Source organism: Astatotilapia calliptera, chromosome 16, assembly GCF_900246225.1.
Source record: "Astatotilapia calliptera chromosome 16, fAstCal1.2, whole genome shotgun sequence".
NCBI lineage: Eukaryota > Metazoa > Chordata > Actinopteri > Cichliformes > Cichlidae > Astatotilapia > Astatotilapia calliptera.
The window spans coordinates 19,494,039-19,512,846 of record NC_039317.1 but is presented as its reverse complement, the minus strand read 5'-3'; the positions used below and the strand labels follow the sequence as shown (position 1 = coordinate 19,512,846).

The window sequence follows — 18,808 nt, the reverse complement described above, 5'->3', positions numbered from 1 at the left end:
GACAGTAATCAGCTGTGCATGTGGTGTGGGATGATTTCCCCTCGGGCTTTCATTTTACTGGATTTTTTTTTATTTTTTGAAGAAGAAAGAAAATATGAAAATACACATTTAAGTTAAACACATTACTGCCTTGACTCAGTAAAAATGCCTTTAACTGGGTGTTTAAGTCCACTGGATTTTACTCTTATTTCACATGACAAGTATAACTCTGATAATACTTTCTTTTGTTTTTTTTCTTAGTCATAATACATTTAGATAGATATTTAGATGTTGAAACATCAACATCTAATTCTGTTTATATGTCATCACATAACACATCTGAACCACCTAAATTTCAGTATTAAGATTTGTGACTGATCTGAGTGGGAAATTGTATAGGTGAAAGTCAAAACTGTCTGGTCAATAAACCTCATTCTTGTCATTTTAATAATATTAGTATCATATCTTTGCCTCTTAGAGTAATGCAGCTTTAATATCATACTTAAATAATTGGAGTTAGTGATAATAAAGTTAGGCTACCTTCATTCATTATCATTATTTGCTAAATTTTAAAGATATGTGACATAACTACTTATCATTTGTATTTGTCCTGCATTTTTCTAAGGTACAATCATGTGAAAAAGAAAAGAATACCCCCATTATACAATAGCTTGTAGAAACAGCTACATAAGCAATAATTTTCTGGTAAAGGTAAATATGTGTATATCATGTGTGTTTAGTTTTAGCCAAATGGGGTGCTGTGCATTATGGCCAAATATCTTATGTTTAACATTTTACACACTATCTGAGGCCTGTACAGTCTGAGATGGAACTCTTGGGTTTTCTGCAGTTTTCCTGAGCATTGCAAAGCCTGAAATTGGTTTGAATTTAATAGAATGTCCACTCCTGGGAAATGAGTTAACACACACATGAATGCTCCAGTCCAGCAAAATGCCAAAAGTTCTATTTTTTATAGGGATGGACACACTTGTTGATCAAGTTCATCAAGTGTTTATGAAAAAAAGGGCTATGAGAAATTACAATACGGTGTAGCATGTTAATAGCTAAAAAACAGAAAAGTGTTCCTTTAAGAAAAAAAGAAAAAACAGATAATCACTTTGATGAAACGATGAACGTATCTCAGTTCAGTGTTTTGTTTTTTATTTGGCGTGTAACGACGTAATCGTAACTTTTTTAACTTTTAGTTTAATCCTGTTTTTAGATATTCTGTTTTAAATATTGTAATAACTTATAATACATTGTTGATATTTTGTGAAAGAAAAACTTTAAATGCTTTAATTTCTTTTACACTTTACTAAAAAAAAAAAAAAAATCCACATCCTGTTGTCACGGAAACACGCTTACCCGGAAGTCCTACTAATTCCGCGGGTCTTTTGGGACAACACTGCTACGTACAACACAGTGTGCAGAAATGGCGGGTAAGGTCGCTAATCGTTTTAAGGTTGGGTTTCCTTGTCTTTGTTTTAATGCTGTTCACTGTCAGGTGGACTTCAGTGCTGCTTTAAGCTCGCTGGAGTTGTAAACCAGCTCGCGATGTCTTCGAAAACACAACGTTAGATTTCGGAGGCAGCAGCTGGCCTGTTTGCTAACGTTAGCACCCCGTTATCAAGCTGATAATGTTTGTATGCTTGTGTGCTTCTGTAAGGCTTTGATTTCAGGTTGAATATAGGCTTTGAATAGAGGGATGATGCGCATGTAATGTTAGTTTAGACCATTTTATGTAACGTGGAGTAGCTGACCAAGTGTTTATATTCTGTTTGCGTGCCTTTATATAACATCTTGACACATATTTTGAACTAAGAGGCTGGCATGCTTATTTGATAGGACCACACTAGTAGCTCATCCGGTCAGAGCACAGAATCTACAGTTTTACATCGTGGTAAATCTCTGTTTGTCCATGGGTTGCACAACTATAGTCCAGTTAGGTATAAGTCGGGCTTGAGGCAGAGTTTAAAAGAGCTGTTGATGTTTGCAAGAATAGGGTTCTTGGTGGCAGGTGAGGTTGTTCACATCATCAGTCATAAGCTGGAGCAGTGGCTCTCTAATGGCCAGCCTCATTCTGCCGACTAGACATTATTGTAACTGCAAAAGTAATAATGAAATTTAAATTTACTACATTATTACACATCAGTGGCCCTTGTGGAAAGTGGCGAGGAGCTAAAACCTGTCACTTTTTATTTCCCTCTTGATAAACTGAGCAAACTCTGTTTGCAGTAGTGACCCACAGGTTGAGAAATTAGGACAGGCAGAAGTCCCTGCTGACTATGATGTTTGCAGATGACATTATGATCCGTAGTGAGAGTAGGGAGCAGGTGGAGGAGAGGCTGGAGGTGTTCTGTGGAGAAAAGAGGAATGAAAGTCAGTGGAAGCAAATCAGAATACGTGTGTGTGTACGTGAATAAGAGTTAGATGGATTGGAAGGAGTGGAGGTCATGAAGGTGGATGTTTAAATACTTGCGATGAACTCCGTGAAGGAAGAGATTGTACGAGAGAGGTGGAGATGAGTGTTTGGGGTGATTGTGGCAGGAGGAAGTTGGAGAGGCTGAGATGGTTTGGACATGTGCAGAGGCGGGATAGTAGATACATTGGACAAAGGATGTTGAAGATGGAGCTGCCTGGCAAGGAGATAAAGAGGAAGACCTCAAAGTAGATTGATGGATGTACTGAAGGAGGACATGCAGTGGATTTGTGTGACAGAGTTGGTGTGATGTGATGAGGTGGAGTCAGATGATCAGCTGTATTCTCAGGGTGAAATGGAACAATTGTTAACATACTTTGTTTCCTCTGTGTTGCCCCAGATGTAAACACCATGGAAAAGAAACTGGCTGAGTACAAGTGTGACACCAATGAAGCTATATCCTTGAAGCTGGGTAGGTTTTGTTTTTTCTTCATTTCCCATGTTGTGTTAATGAATAAATGCGTGTATACATTTCCAACATTTTGTGGTACATTTTCCTAATTTCACACTTTAATTGAACATGTTTTTTTCCCCTTCACTCAGTTCGCTTTCCAGAGGATGTTGACGACGACAGCACCACATTCCACCCCGAGTACAGCCACCAAGTCTTTGGAGACGAGTGAGTATTTATAATGATACAAACATAATGTTATCAGGTTTAAAAAATGCAGTTTTTTCTATGCATAAAAACAAAATTAGACAGACACCTTAATGGTAGTTACTAAGTCTGTTCAAATCCAGCTCTCAGGCCCTCTTATCACTCAGGTGTTATGTCAGTTTACAGTTTAGTAAAATAAAACTACAGGGCTCAATACTTGTAGCAGTGTGACTATAAATTTTGTTTTTCACTATACATTTCCCTTGGCTTGTCTTTCTTTGGCTATAAAGTCTAGCGTTCCTTTTGGGTTCCTGCGTTGACTTTATAAAGATGTATTGAAGACATTAACAGTAATTGGCCTCCTTAAGAAAACATATTCATGAATCTTTAATTAAGACGCAGTAAACAGTCAATACATGAGCTGACTGGTAGTGGTTACTGTCTGTTTACATTTTGTGATTTAAGCAATAATTATAAGTGGCATGAATTTGGAGATTAATCTTGCAAATGCAGTAATATGAGGAGGAAATTATGGATGATTTTAGGCCAACAAGTTCATTTAATAACAGCACCCAAATTAAACTCACCTTCAACATCTTTTGAACAAGTAATTCTTTCACAGAAGTTATTGGTGATATAATGACTTGTAACTGTTTACTGCTGTTTGAGCTGAATGGTGGCTGGTTGATCTCTGACACAGAGTCTGCAAGAAATCAGCAAATTTTTAGATGTATAATAAGCATGATGCTGGAGTTCTGAAGCTGATGATGATACAAGTTTTTTTTAGGGAGTCCAAAATTCAGATACTGTGCTACATATGATCAGTGATTTCTGGTGTTCTCTTGCTAATGCTGCGCAGCGCTGGACTGTGAGCACAGGTCCTACCAAAGAACCGTCCCAGATTCTGACACTTTGTTCTGCTGCATGCAAAGGAGCAGATAACAGTCTCTTCTACAGCCCGTACCAGCTCTGCTCTTGTAGCAGCCTGTCTCCTCCACTTATGCATGGATGTGCCATCCTGGTGAAGTTGAACTGCTTCTGTAACATGAATGGAATGCCGGTACCATCTCATGCTACCAGTAGTGACAGGGACACCAGGAAAAAGCAAAACTAGAGATAAATCGAACAGGTTGGCTTAGAAAAGAGTGGCGGTTTTGTGGCCACCACCTGGAAAACCATTTCCCTTTTTGGGGGTTGTCTTCTTGTTGCCTCTCCAGTCCCTTCAGCTTGCACTGATTTAGGTGAAATGGAGTCACAATCATTTCTGCTTCATAACTGGACAGATCAGTCTCCCCGAAGTTTAACAGAGTTTGTTTTATATTGTGATTAAGTGTTCCTATAATATTTTTTGAGCAGTGTAAACTGGCTGCCTCCCTAGAATTGATTTGTTCAAAGCTCTGCAAGCTGCGGCAAGATTAGATCTACTAAAACTTTATCCCAGTTTATTTAAAACTGACACACTTTGATGTTGTGCTTCTAGAAGTCATAATAACTTTGCCTTTTAACCATTTTTCAAAGTAAATATTTTTACAAGAGTCATATCGCACGCTTGTCTCTTAGTCTGACTGGAAGCAAACACAGGGGTGGCCTAAAGCAAATCACAGCTCGTGGTAGTTGAGAGACATTGTTCGTCTGGGACAAGCCACCAATCAATCACAAAGCATAGAGACAGAAAACAATTAAAGCTTGTATTCACACCAATGGGCATTTTTTATTTGCTAGTTAACCCAGCACTTATGGAAGAAGCTGGTGTGCCTGAGGAAACCCGTGCAAGCAGAGGGAGAATACACAAAATCCACACAGACAGGCCTCAACCAGTAGTGGGTCTGAATCCAGGACATTGTTGCAGAGAGGCAGCAAAACACCAGATAACAAAGTTGCAAGTTTATAACCCTGCTAAACATTAGGATCAGTGTCTACATCATGACTGTCTACATCCAAAATTCAGGAAAGGGAACAGTTTCAGAAGTACAGCAGAGCAAAACCAGTGTTAAGAACTGGATCCATCCATCTGCTTGTTCATGGTTGTGCGAGTGGTTCTGTTGCAGAAGAAATGGATCTGATCTACAACTTCACTACTGCTGCTAGTTTGACAGCAGCTCAGGAGATGTTATTGGACTAAGGCATTTCACAGATGGTGATAAGTTTCGGAGCATCAGACTTCACATGCTGCACTAAAATATACCTCTTTCCATATATACTTTAAAAGACTGAGCCATAAAAGTGGCAGTAAACTTTACCAGACATCCAGTCTTACATGCTGTATGTATTAATCAATATCAAAGTGGGCTACTTTTATGATGATTAATTTGCAAAAACACTGCAAGACTCAGGGCCCTGCGTATTTTTATGGACATGCCAATTCAAAGTCAGCCTGTATATACATCCACGTCACAGTGGTTCTCCTTTGTTGATAATAAGAATGATAAATAGTTCAGTCATTTCAGAAATGCAACAAAGCATGCTATTAGTGATGTTAAATGTTATGACAATGCAAAAATGAAGTACCAATTAATCATAAATGGCCCACTGCAGAGTCGTCACATAGCTAAAGATTTGAATCATTTTCACCTATTAGTAATGTTGATAGGCTAATTTATTTTAAAGCCTCTGGCATCTTCATTATAAGACTCAAATGTGTCTCCATACAGTTGTAATAGTAAAGGTCCTGAGCCTTGCACATTTTCTTTGCCCCTGTCAGGGTTTATGAAGTGTGATTCGGTCTGATAAGTGGCCCCTGGAGTGCATGAGTTACTCCACATTTAAACTGCCCACACCAGTGGTTTGATTAAGGATTTTTACTTGCATTTTAAGGTAACACATCCCCACCCCCCCTAGTTTTAGTCAGTTAACTGATTTTATTAATGACTAGCAGAAAACTTTGCTGTTGCGTCACTGACAGAAAGTTTTAAAAATAATATACGTGATCTTTTTATGTGATTCTTCCTGATGGACAGCACACAGTGATGTTTCCAGTGTCGGATTCACAGAAAGGAACATAATGTGCGAACATAAATGATAATTGGTCTTGCATGTTATTGTAGAGCTGCGAAATTACTGTAATGTGATGCACAAAAGAGGCACTGAACCGGAGCAACACTGCATTATTGGCAGTGACACCTGTGTCGGCGCATAGACTTACAGTAGCACGTCGTTAACGTTTCTAAATTGCATTTCCAAATTAGTCAAAACTAGGATTGGTTATTTTTGCACTTGCTGCAATCAGCTCAAAGGGAACTCTGTAATTGGGGCATTAATTATTTCGGCAAGCGTAATTGCTAGTAAACCTTAATCACAGTTGCATAATGATGAATCTATTTTGTCATAAACTGCCAGTGATATAACGATGAACGAAACAATGCAGCACAGCGAAATAAGTGACCTGTGATAAGCATTTATTATAAACTCCAGGTGTATATTTGTTTTTATGTAATGGGAATAATTGATGTTCGTTATTGTCCCTCTGAACATTACACAAAGCAGTCCTTTTTACAAATCACTGCCCGACTTTTTGTAATCTTGTTTGGATTTTTAGTAATTTCAGTCACTTTCTGTGCAGTGAGGTTGCTTTTGGCTACAAAGGTCTTCAGATTCAGCTCTTCTACGCCGCGGGGAACCTGAGTACCCTCTTCAAAGTGAAATATACCTCAAAAGTCACAGAGACGTTCGACTGTGTGGAGGTAAGTCATTTCTTTATGCCGTTCTTTTATCATACTTGCATCAGCCTCTTTGTTGTGTTATCGTGGGGACAATAGACAATAGATACCTGTGTTCTGCTCACTGTTTATCACAATCAGAGGCCGCCAGTATAGACATAAACATAAAAATAATACTTGAATATGAAGAAAAGATGACAAAACTTTGCCTCCTGCTGAAAAGTAGTGTTTTTCTTTCCAAAAACTGCTCTATTGTGCTTTTAATAATTATGTAAAACACAGTCTAGCCCGAGAGTGGATTTTTCACTTAGTCATTTATTGTGTAAGTGTTGTTGAGTCATGACGCCTGCATCAACACAGTCTTGCTTTATTTAAAAAAAAATTTTTGTTACAAAGTTTCTACATGCTAAATACCAGCTGCTAAAAGTTTGAATTTCATTCATCAGGTGGTAGATAATCAGTGAGAAACTCGTGTTACCCTGTGTCTGCGTAAGAATATGCTTGTCTGGTACAACTGTGTGAGTGGAGTCCAGTCATACCGATGTAATACACAGCACTGTAAACAAACATGCTACAACATCTAGTAACAATTAACCAGAGATGTTTTTAATGTCCAAATCAAGTCAGCTCAGTGTACTGATCCAAAACTTTGGGGGGGGGGTACTAAACGCTATGTTCAGCTTAATCCAGCTCAAGTGTACAAACAAGCCGACTGAGCTAATGGAAGTCTAGTGCGGAGGTGATAAATGTCTTTCTCTCTCTCTCACACACACACACACACACACACACACACACACACACACACACACACACACACACACACACACACACACACACAATTTTGTCACTGAATTAAAAGCAAGGTGGAAATGTTCAGGAGAGACGAGGTCCAATCACAACTAATTGAATTGTGTGGAAAGGCAGGACAAGTTTGGAATTGATCCAATCAGAAGTAATCTTGCCAATCTTATCCGTTTTCTAAACTTTGAACAAGGCCTGAAACTGGCTCTCAACCCCCTACTTGCTCTCTTTGGTACAGTGGGTGAGGATGATAAGTATGTTGCCGGCGCACAATGTCGGGTGCTGTCCTTTGGTTCCCTCCTGGCTAGGTGTGCCATTTTGATGAGGTGGAAGGCCACTGCCCCGCCCACCCATGTTCAGTGGCTTGCTGATCTTATGTCGTGTCTCAGTCTTGAAAAGATCCACTGCTCCATCCAGAACCAAAAGGGCACATATGATAAAATCTGGGGTCTTCTTCTGTCAAACTTCTCTAACCTTGAATTTAAGGATGTTCCTGCTGACTAACAGATTTGCTTATTCCGTAGAGGTCTGATGTGTGTCTGTGTTAATGGGAATGTGAAGCTCAGTGATGTTGCAGCTAACTTCTGTGTGGTTTGTAATGAAAGGTCTTGTTAGTATCAATCACCCCTTCCGGGTTGTGGTGTTTTGTTAACTTTTCTTTTGCCTATGCTCTAACGTGAGAAGTTCTGCTCTCTATTCAATGTAACCAGTTTTTGCGTTTCCATTCTTTTTCCTTTTTGTAAACTGTATACACAATCACTCAACAAAAACACTTTGAGTCGAAGTAATCTTGTGCAGTAAGGTTTGATGTGCACATTTGATTTCCCCCATACAAACAGGGTGGGTACTGCTACCTCCCATGCTCCCTGTTTCATGGAAGCACGACACAATGTCAACACCCGGGAGGAGGAGAGTAGACATATGGAAATGTTTTGCATTTGATGTCACCTACAATAAGAATCTTCATAAACCATGTGGCTCAATTGTTGTTGATTTAGTCCGCTATAATCTTACACTCATCTAAATCGAGACTAAAAGTAGAACAGCTTAGGTAACTAAAATTTGACTAAAACAAAATCAAAGTTTGCTGTTAAAATTAACACTGTATACCGTTTGAATCGGTCCGGTTCGTTTGGGTGGATGTGAACACGCTAACGCGGTAATCACACTTTAGCATGTTGGGTGGGTGTGGTACAAAACTGCTTACAGCCTGAAAGGACAGTTTGATCTGTCCTTTAACAGTAACAGTTACCTGATAAGACGCATTAGTTACATTTTATGCAAAAAAAATGTAAAAAGAAATAAAAGAAAAAGCCTCTGTGCGTTAGGCTTTCACTGGGTCACTTTATGACCAGCTAGGCTTGCAGTCCACTGATGGAAACTCTGATAATGATAAAGAGGAAGGTGTTGCTAGCCAGGCTGCCAGCCTGGGACATCGTGTCGAACAACAACTGTATTTTTATTTGAACAAAACTAGATGACGTCATCAAATTCAAACTGATTCTTTCAGTTCAATTTTTGAAAAGGATACACATTCGCAGTTTATTCATACAAGTTTATCATTTTTTGAAATAGCAAAAACAAATAGCTGAAACTGCAACTTCGTCTCGAAGTTAACTTTGATTTCACCTTCCTGTATTTAGATTCTAGTTTAATTTGTGATGCCTGCTTCCATCACACATAGTCTTAAATTTAAAGCTGTCTTACGAGCGTCTTAAAAGAGTCCTAAATTTCCTCTGTAAACAAACAAGTCAACTCAGCTCCTCTCTGAATCCACTTTGGTAAACAGTAGAAAACTGTGTAAAAGATCTGAAGCGCCTACGACGCATTTCTGTTAATCTGAGAAGGGGGGGAGACATGTATTGTATTTTTGACAGTAGTTTTGCGAATGTTAGATTCGATACCCCGTGTCACGTATAATTTGTGTGTTTTGAACTAACAGCAGGTGACGGGAAAAGCGTAAATGGAACAGGATTTTATTTTATTTGTCAAAACATATCAAAAAAACAGCTCAACATATCAAAGTATGGCACAAAAGATGTCCTTATTAATCTGAACTTTTTAACAAATCAGGCTGTAATTTTCATAGACCAACACGAGGCAGCTTCCCTGAGGCGTTTCCTCCCTAATTGTGCGATCGATTACACTTTAAGGGAAGCAGATAAACCTAAGGCGCTTTAACAGAGGGCCCTCGCAGCCTCTCCCGGAGGGGAGAGCGTGACATTATTCCAGTTAGAGATCTCCTGTTTTGTTAGACTAAATCTCATCACACCACGGTCCCCTGTGTGTCTGCGCTAATCCCACTCCTCCCTCTGAAGAGAATGGTTGTATAAGCGGGGGTCCAACACGAGGCATTGATTTTTAGAGCTTTCTGTAATGGAATCAGCAGGGGGAGTAATGTGACCCGGTTGGATATATCGTACACGTATTTGTAGGAGTGAATTATTGCTCGAGTTAGTGACAGTTGAGCTCCTTGAGGCCGAATGTGTGTAAACGTATCAAAAAAGGAGATGCTTGTTTTATCTAACGACGGCTGCTGATGACTTTATAGTTAATTTTAACTCTCGTCTGCTTAGTATGTAAAGTTTCCTGCCATTTCTTTTTCTTTTTCCCTTTTTTTTTAATTGCCAGTCAGAGTTATTTACATATGAACAGCCAGTATTTGGACAAAAGCGGACAGTAAAGCGAAATGCTTGTCCTGGGTTCTCTTCTTCCTCTGAGACTTCACAAAAGGCCACTGGCAGCTTTGAATATTTCCTCACGCTGTCAAACATGCAAAATGAATACCAGAATTAGCAAGGGCCCCTACTGAGGTCAAATGATTCAACTGGGGGACATCTGTCTTGTCTGCAAGCAGCAGGGGGGCTTCGCTACTGGACAATGTGGCCTTCAACTGGTGGTAGTGGAAGTGCTGGTATAACTTAGTTTGGTGTGTCTGTGCATGCGGTGAAATTATAAATAACCTCATATGGAATATACAGACATGATTTCTTTCCTCTCAGGCAAATCCCCCCCCCCCCCCCAAAAAAAAGGCAACCAATTTACGTTTTTTAAAGGTAAAAGACAGCCATTACCTGTTTTTTAAAGCCGATATTCAGACGTGAAATGTGATGGCAGTGTGTGTGCCTCTACTTGGTGTTGACCCCTGAGTGTTCACCTTGTTAAGGGTTTGAGTGCAGCTGGTGTAGAGGCAGAGTGCGAGGGGAGCAGCAGAGTTCAGGCTGCATCTGAAGAGTGTTTGTCTCTGAGTGCGTGTGGACGGTCGGGGTGCGGTGCAGCTGGTGAGAAACGAGGGGAGGCTGAGATGGAGTTGATGCAGCTGCCACGCTGATACAAGACTGATCAAAACTCACCTTTCTCCCCTTTAAATCAGTCCAAACCCCCCCCACACCCCCCACCCGCCATACTGCTGGACTTTTCCCAGAAGAAAAACAAATGTAGTACCAGATGTTTATTCCACGCAGGCTGGTAACTATAGGAAATTGCTGAATACCTCTAATAGTTTTATATTAGCCTCATAATCCACGTTAATGTGTAACACTTTGACTGTAAACAGAAAAATGACTGCAAATGTTCAGCGTGGCACGGCCTCAGGATTGGATTAAAGAGATGGAATAATGCCGACACAACAAATTAGGTGGTTTGTGCTCCCTTTGTGCTTCTTGTTAGAAATCAAAGACATTAACAAAGTGTTCTAAAGGAACATTATTAAGTTATATTCATGCCAAACTAAAGCATCTATTCTGGAAGGCTGTGCAATTTAGTGTCTAGTATGTAAGAGAGTGGCCAGCACAAAGAGACTTGTTTGTCCATGGCCTTTTAAGTGTGGTCCTTGTTCCCTAGAAATGTGGCCGAACAATTACAATGGCTAAGAGGCATTCAGCTGCAGGTGCATTACTTCCAGTTAGATATTAGCTGATGTCTGAAAGGGGGGAATTAGCAGTATGTTGTATTAGCCTTTTGTAGTGCATTTTGCTCAGACCTTCTTCATTTCCCAGTTTTCAATGCTGAGCAGCAAGGGTCTCTGTGCTGAAATAATGCCCATCACACATGTAAATGGTGTGAAAGGGCTGCTTAGCAAAGTGTTCTCATGTCAATCCTTGTGGAAATGGATACAATGCAAACATTACAGCTGAACTAACCACACGTTGCACTGAGTAAAAAGTCCAAGGGTAGGACCTCTTTGTCTCGGAGGCTCTTTGAAAACGCAGGGGCAAATTCATTTGATTGGGTTCACTTGGCAGGATTAGAGGAGAGGCCTCTATTATGGATGCCCAAAGGTTTGTTAAGTTGAGATCAATTCATAAGATTTTATTTCCCAGTGAGAAGCAGAAATGCGTTTATTGTGGCAACTTCATCACATATTCATGGTTTAACATAAGTAGTAAATGTACTGATTTAAGTGGGCTTTTCATCGTGGAGGGGCGGGAGGGAGGAGGGTGCTGCTGTGGTCTGCTCAGCTGACAGTTTTAATTGCCTAATGGTTTTCTTTTCATTGGCGCCAAACACGTATGCTCCCGGTTGGAGTTTGCGGGATATATTGCACTCTTTTTCAACGACAAAAATTACCACTCGGAAAAGTCCCCTAGGATCAAACTCGAAACCCTCGACGTGTTTGTAGACGTCAACTTTTTCCTGAAGTTTTATGATTATTCAGCTACATAAACGACACCACTCTGGTTTAGCGCCAATATATACATATATGTATAAATACGGGAAAGATGCAGAGATAGGCGAGATTAGGTGTTGAATCGCTAAATGTGTTCACCTTGTGTTTTATTGTTTTTGGGGTTTTTTTTTTTCTTTCTCCAGGCTGATGACGTCGAGGGGAAAATTCGGGAAATTATTCCTGCTGGGTTCACCTGCAACACCGATGACTTCATCTCACTGCTGGAGAAGGAGGCCAATTTCAAGCCCTTCGGCACCCTGCTTCACACGTACACGGTCCACAGCGAGGAGGCAGGAGAACTCACGTACCAGATTCACAAGGTGGGGGACCAAAAAAGTCATCAAAGCAAACCCGCAAAGCCTTTTAGGTTTTAAAATCAGCTTGCTTTTTCATCTGGCGGATAGTTTTGCATCACAGCGATGCAGATGAGATTTAAACCCTCTTATTTTCGCTGCATTCGCCCCCACAGGCTGAGGTTACCTGCCCGGGATTCCGGGAGTACCACGAGCGCTTGCAGACCTTCCTCATGTGGTTCATAGAGACTGCCAGTTTCATTGACGCAGACGACGATCGTTGGGACTTCTTTCTTGTGTGAGTGCCCTCCTTAATTGACATCAACCCCCCGCACACACAACGCACGCACGCACACAGAACTCTAGCCCGCAGCTTTTATTGTGTCATTGAAAAACAAAGCCCCCCTTTGAGGCGCTTGTGACCAATTACCATGCCAGTTTGATTATATTTCCCCCCGGTAGGAGAATTGTTGATCAGGCAAGAGCTTCCTTTGTGCCAGAAGGCCTTTTCAGATTTTTCAGGGGCAAGAGCTGAATTGAATACTGTTGTCTTTTGAAATACTGAACAATGTCTTAACAGTAAAAAGAGCCTCTGCCAGTGTTTTCTTTACCCTGGCACCTATTAATGGTTACAATGGGGAAAATGGGCTGAAGTGAGTTTGAGGAGCTCAGTCCGTCCTCCAACCTCTTCTCTTCCTCTAAGTTGCAGTACTCCAATTAAGTGCATAATGTATTCAGGTTGCAGCAGGTGTACCAATCGCGGCGCTGGCTGCTCCAACGTGCTGATGTCAGGGGGGTCAGGGGTGGGCACGGGAACAGAGAGGCTAAAATGGACACTGCATGGGAGTGTGCCTGTAATTGACCTGTTTTCCTTTGTGTTTTATCTGCAGATTTGAAAAGTACAATAAAGATGGGGAGACTCTCTACGCAACTGTTGGCTACATGACAGTTTATAATTACTACGTATACCCAGACAAAACCCGACCACGTGTAAGGTAATTGCCGGGGCAGCACGTGCCTTCCCATTCTTTTGTACGAGAAAGGAGTGGAAAATTATACATTTCTTTATCCTCTTCCCAAAGAGCCCAAATTACTGGCTTATATAGCCAACTATTCAACCAGATTTTGTTTCAGTACCAAACCAGGGTGATTTGTATCTGAAAACAACTTTATAGATAAGCTTTTGATTTGATTTGATTTGTTGCATTGATGGATCCGTGTATTATTTTCTGCTTTCAATCAAAGCGAATCTGCTCCTGCTGAGAAAAACAACAAATTCTGAAGAAACCTGTTTTCTTCTTGTTTTCTTTTCCTTTTTTTGGCATTTATATTTGTGTCTGTGTCTGACCTTTAACTAAACAGCCAAATGCTGATCCTGCCTCCGTTCCAAGGAGAAGGTCACGGAGCTCAGCTTCTGGAGGCAGTACACAGATTTTATTGCAGCTTGCCCAAAGTGCAAGACATCACAGGTGAGCATCTTACTTATTTTTATTTATTTATCCCCCCCCCCCCTTTAAAACGCAATTACTATGTTGAAGAAGGTGGGATAAACATTTAATCTAAGATCCAGGCGTCACCCACGAACAGTTTAAACGATTTTTCTCTGCAGTTGGTGGATCCAGACGGTGAGTTAATTTGGAGGGCTGGCTCGTATACCAGAATGTGCTCTATTGAAACTAGTTGGATCGAAATAGATGCTTTGCATGGAGATGGAGGGTGAATACTAAAGAGGCATCCCAGCCTTTTCTTTTCAGAATGAAAACCTATTCAAGACAGAACTTAAAAGTTTAGCAGTGAATAGGAAGAAGGGTTCCTGCTAACAGTTCCTCTGGTTTTTTGCCATATTTCTACTTTGAAAAGTTCCAAGGTGTGAAGTATATTGTTGTTTCTTTCACTCCTCCTCTATCTTAACACACTGGGATTGAACCAGGCCATCTGTGTCAGGGGTGTTGAAAAATCAGATTAACACCATCAGCTCATTTGAGTCTTATTGTGGTTTTTGTCTGTTCACAGCTGAAGACCCCTCTGAGAACTATGTGAAGCTGAGAGACTACGTGCTGGTGAAGCTTTGTCAGGGCCTGCCATCCTTCGCTGTAGACAAGCTGCACCTCGGCTTCTCAGCTGACATGATCAAAGAGGCGCAAGACAAGCTGAAAATTAACAAGGTGCCGTATGAGGGTGCAGCTGTGATAGGTTTGCAAAATTGAGTTTTATTAGTGAGGAAGAAAAGGTTTGATGACCTTTGTTATGTTTATTACTTTTTTTAGAGCAGAGATCCAAAAAGATTTTATTTGTTGTTACCAGAGGTGTGGAAAAGTCTCTGAAAGCACAGAGTTTAGTGCCTTAGTCCTGCTATTCTCTGTTTCCTGCCATATATGCACTTTTACAATAATGGATGGGAAAAATATTAAAATAATGTGGTCAGCGTTGTACAAGTCATCACTTCAGACTGCACTAAATGCTCCGTTTCTGGGGGTTTTCTCTACTCTCAGATCTGTGTGGGAACACAGCAGCCTCAGACACATGCACAAACCTTCTATTTGCCAGTGGAAGCAAATCCGAAGACAGTTGCGTTAAAAAGAGGGAGGAGCTTAAAAGCGGCTGCGCCACAGTCCAGTATCAGATAAATATTCAATATGTTGAATAGGGCTCCAAACACAGACGCAGGCAGTTCATTTCAGTATCAAATACAAAAACTGAGATATGCTTTTTTTCTTTTCCGCTGTTAAATATGTGCACGGTTGCAAATGTTAGCAAATCAGTTTGCACGCTTTATTTACTTACTGAGAAATGACCTCCCAAAAATACATAAATACTGCCTATACTAGTATAGTATATAGCATAGTAGCAACTCATTTTGTTCCTTTGCTCTAAATGCTACTCAGTTCTCTGTTCTTTGATGCTGCTGCATATCATATCATATTTTTGTTTTTTCTGTTTTTTTCTTTTACAACCTGCCCGTAACTGCTTAGGACTTCCTGTAGCCATTGAGCTGGGAAGTGTGTTTGACTCCTGTTGAGGCGTAATGATTTATTTTGAAAGTAATTAAATGAAAATAATTATCTTGTTTTTTTTATTGTCTGCAGAAACATGCCAGGCGAGTTTATGAAATCCTACGCCTCAGAGCGACAGACATGAGCGATGAAGACAAAGCGAGAGAGTACCGCTTAGAGGTGAAGAAGAGGCTGTTCGGACCCTACAGGGTGAGGTTTTAATTTTCACAGCTTCGCCGTGGTGTACTTTACATGTCAGTGTGGAGCGGGTCCAAAAAAGTGCCTGCAAAGTGACATTCAAAGTGATTCCTCGGTGCATTCGAATAAATCTGAATGTCAACTTGTCTCTGCTGCTGTCAAACAGGAATCCAGTGTGCAGTCTTCCACCTTTTGTTAGCATAACATTATAGCTATTCAGTGTAGGAAGAAAAGTGGCCCGTGTACTGCACACACTTGATCAGCTTACAGCCCCGTATTGTCACTGTTTATTATGTTACCTTTTAAAACAGCAGAAAAATTGATCTTCAGTCCTGTGAAAATTGATAGAATACTAGTGCCGCATTGTTACAGCCACAATAGGGCGCACCAGGCGTCTGTGGTTTTGCTGCCGCTGGAGCTTTTTTCTATTCAGGCACATGTCATTAGTCGGGATTTGCATTTCTTTGAAGGAAATAATTTTCATGAAAGTGTGTTTAAAGCACTTTGTCAGAAAGCTGCTACTATTCAGAATTCACTCCTTTTCATTTGATTCTTATCAAATGGTTTCTTGATGGACTTTTTTTTTTGGAGGGGGGGGGGGGGGGTTTGAGAGACTGAGCGAACAGAGTATCGAAAATGTCCGTTATTCTGCGTCTTGATTCTTGTCAGTGGGAAATGCTGTGTCTATGCACCAGAATAACTCCCTGCATCCTGTTTGGCTTGTGATATTTTATGTCCGATCTGCTCGCTGAGGCTTTGCATACTATCCATTAGAGACTTTGCTGTCATCAGGGCAACCGCATGTCTCAAAAAAGGCAGAATGTGACATGGAAAAGACCTATGCGGCGAAGTGGGAAGGAGGAATTCCTTGGGAGAGTGGCAACGAAGGATCTGGTGGCCAGATGCAGAGCCAGATTTTCCTTCCCTGAGGAGATTTTGCATGTAGTTAGCTGAATGGCAGAGCTGCTCTGTGAACGTGAAGGGGGATTTTGCATTTCTGCTCTTACCGCCAATTCCCCAGCGACTGTGTGTGCATGCACGTGTGTGCAGGCTTTTCACACAGCCGATTAGACTGCACAATGTAAGAGAAAATGCACAATAACACTTTTCAACACGACGTTACGGTGTGATAAACAAAAACTGTAGCCTTTAACAGGTGTGCTGATAACACAGATCCCCAAACACCGTGTACCCTTTGCCCAAGGGTGACTGAAAGCAGGTCATCTTCTTATTAGAAGGTTGGGTGTTGCTGCTCTAGTCTTCGTGCCAAAGGGGAAGAGAATTCCTCCTGATGCCTTCATCAGAAATCAGACTGTGTGTATAATGTTAGCTGGAAAGCACTTAGACATAGAAAAAAGTGTGCTTTTATTAAGGTGTGTGTGAACATGTGAACGACACACGTTGTATAAAGTCAAGTAGAAGAGCGGTGTATATATAAGAACCAGTCCATTTACCAATAAATACAGAAATAAAATAAATTACTAAATTGGAGTTTGGAGATGGGGAAGGCATCGTGTGTGTGGTCTGATTTATTATGTTTGATGCTGCGTTTGCAACGTGTCTGTCGCATGTTCATTATCTAATCTAACCACCCATGTCCAGAAATAGCAGCGATCAATTTCACTTCTTTTTCAAGTGTCAAGACATATAAATGATAATCACTGGTTATTAATTCTCTAGAGGTATAAAATAACCTAAAGTATATTTCTGTGTTGTATAGTATGTGTAACAGATCTTTAAACTTTAAAAGCTACTTAGCATTTAAGATGTTGTTTTTTTTATTTTTGTTTTTTTGTTTTTAATTTTCTTTTGAACGTTGTTTGCCTTTGTTAGACAGGACAGTTCAGAGAGTAAAGACAAAAAAAGGACCAGATCCCTGGAGTAAAGACTCTAGTCTATGCTTCACGGGTTTTGTATCAATCAGGTAAACCTACAGCAGAACCATCTCACCTAGAAGCAGGACCTGCTTCTAGGTGAGATGGTTCAGGTGTATTTTACCTGTAGGCAGCCCCCGGGTAGATGAAGGACAGAAATTGGTAAAGCCCCCACAACTCGGACCCGCATAATTATGAGAAAATGGATTGATGGATCTCCATTGTTCACATTTTTGAGCTATTTAACGACTGTAAACTTCTGCCGTCGTCTTCTGTCATGAGGAGGATTTCAGACACTGTTTGATGGATTACTGTACACTAAGAACCCTTTATTAGAGAGTAACTCATTCTCTAACTTTCCAATAACGAGCCATGCAGTCAAAACCATGATGTTAAAGCCATTGAAAGAAGAATGTGTGTTACACAATAAAGACCGAATAAAGAGATGACTCCAAAGATGAGAGAGTAGCATATACAAAGACTTTAATGGAGGTTATTTTTCTGATATTTAATCAGTTTTTCATATAAAAAGACTCCAGTGCATTGAAGTTTAAGTCTTTTTTGGTATTGGAGGGTTAAAAAAAACCCTCAAATCTTTTCATAAACCAATTAAAAGAAAAATTATGCTAAGTAAACATTTTAAACTGATGACTTTCTGGCTGCAGTCTTTCTTCTCTATGCCAGACAGCAGCTTTAAACTCTTCCTCTATACAGAGTTTGTCTTTAATCAAAAACAAGACAAAAAAACTGCAACTACTATGCTGAAAAGACAAGAGAGACTTCTTTAGGTGTTTATCCAACATGTGCTGAAGACACAGGAGAGCATTTGAGCCAAAATTTGAAATCAGAAGAATTTGTATGCATGCGGCCTCAGCCACTGATTTATGTCATTTATTTTGTGCAGAAGAATCAGAGGGAGCTGGCGAAGATGAGGAAGTGCCTACGGCCAGAGGAGCTGGTGTCCCACATGAGTCAGATGGACACTCAGACACAGCACGAGGAGCTGGAGAAGAGTTACCAGGATGTTGTGGAGGACTACAGGAGAATCATTGAGAGGCTAGCATCACAGGCCTGATCTGACTGTGAGAGGCTCCTGACCTGGAGCGTACCCGCTCCCACATTACCACAGGCTTTTTGCAGCAGCCAAGAAGAAGACCTCTTGATGCAGCAAAAAAAGGAAAACAAATAAAGAAATCACTGTTTTAATTGAAGAGTGTCACAAATGTATAGTAGCTGGTGATAGGCTGTAGTAGAAAAGGGCCTTTCTG

At 40.6% G+C, this 18,808-nt stretch overlaps 1 protein-coding gene across 1 annotated transcript; it reads left to right on the top strand.

Annotated features, from left to right (window-relative positions):
• Positions 1-1,328: 1,328 nt before the first annotated feature.
• Positions 1,329-18,751, top strand: hat1 (histone acetyltransferase 1). Its single transcript, XM_026145296.1, has 11 exons — positions 1,329-1,418; positions 2,799-2,870; positions 3,002-3,077; positions 6,616-6,736; positions 12,326-12,502; positions 12,652-12,773; positions 13,366-13,470; positions 13,838-13,944; positions 14,489-14,640; positions 15,562-15,678; positions 18,445-18,751. Exons 1-11 carry the CDS (start codon positions 1,412-1,414, stop codon positions 18,613-18,615), a joined length of 1,227 nt encoding a protein of 408 aa, XP_026001081.1. The 5' UTR covers positions 1,329-1,411; the 3' UTR covers positions 18,616-18,751.
• Positions 18,752-18,808: the final 57 nt, after the last annotated feature.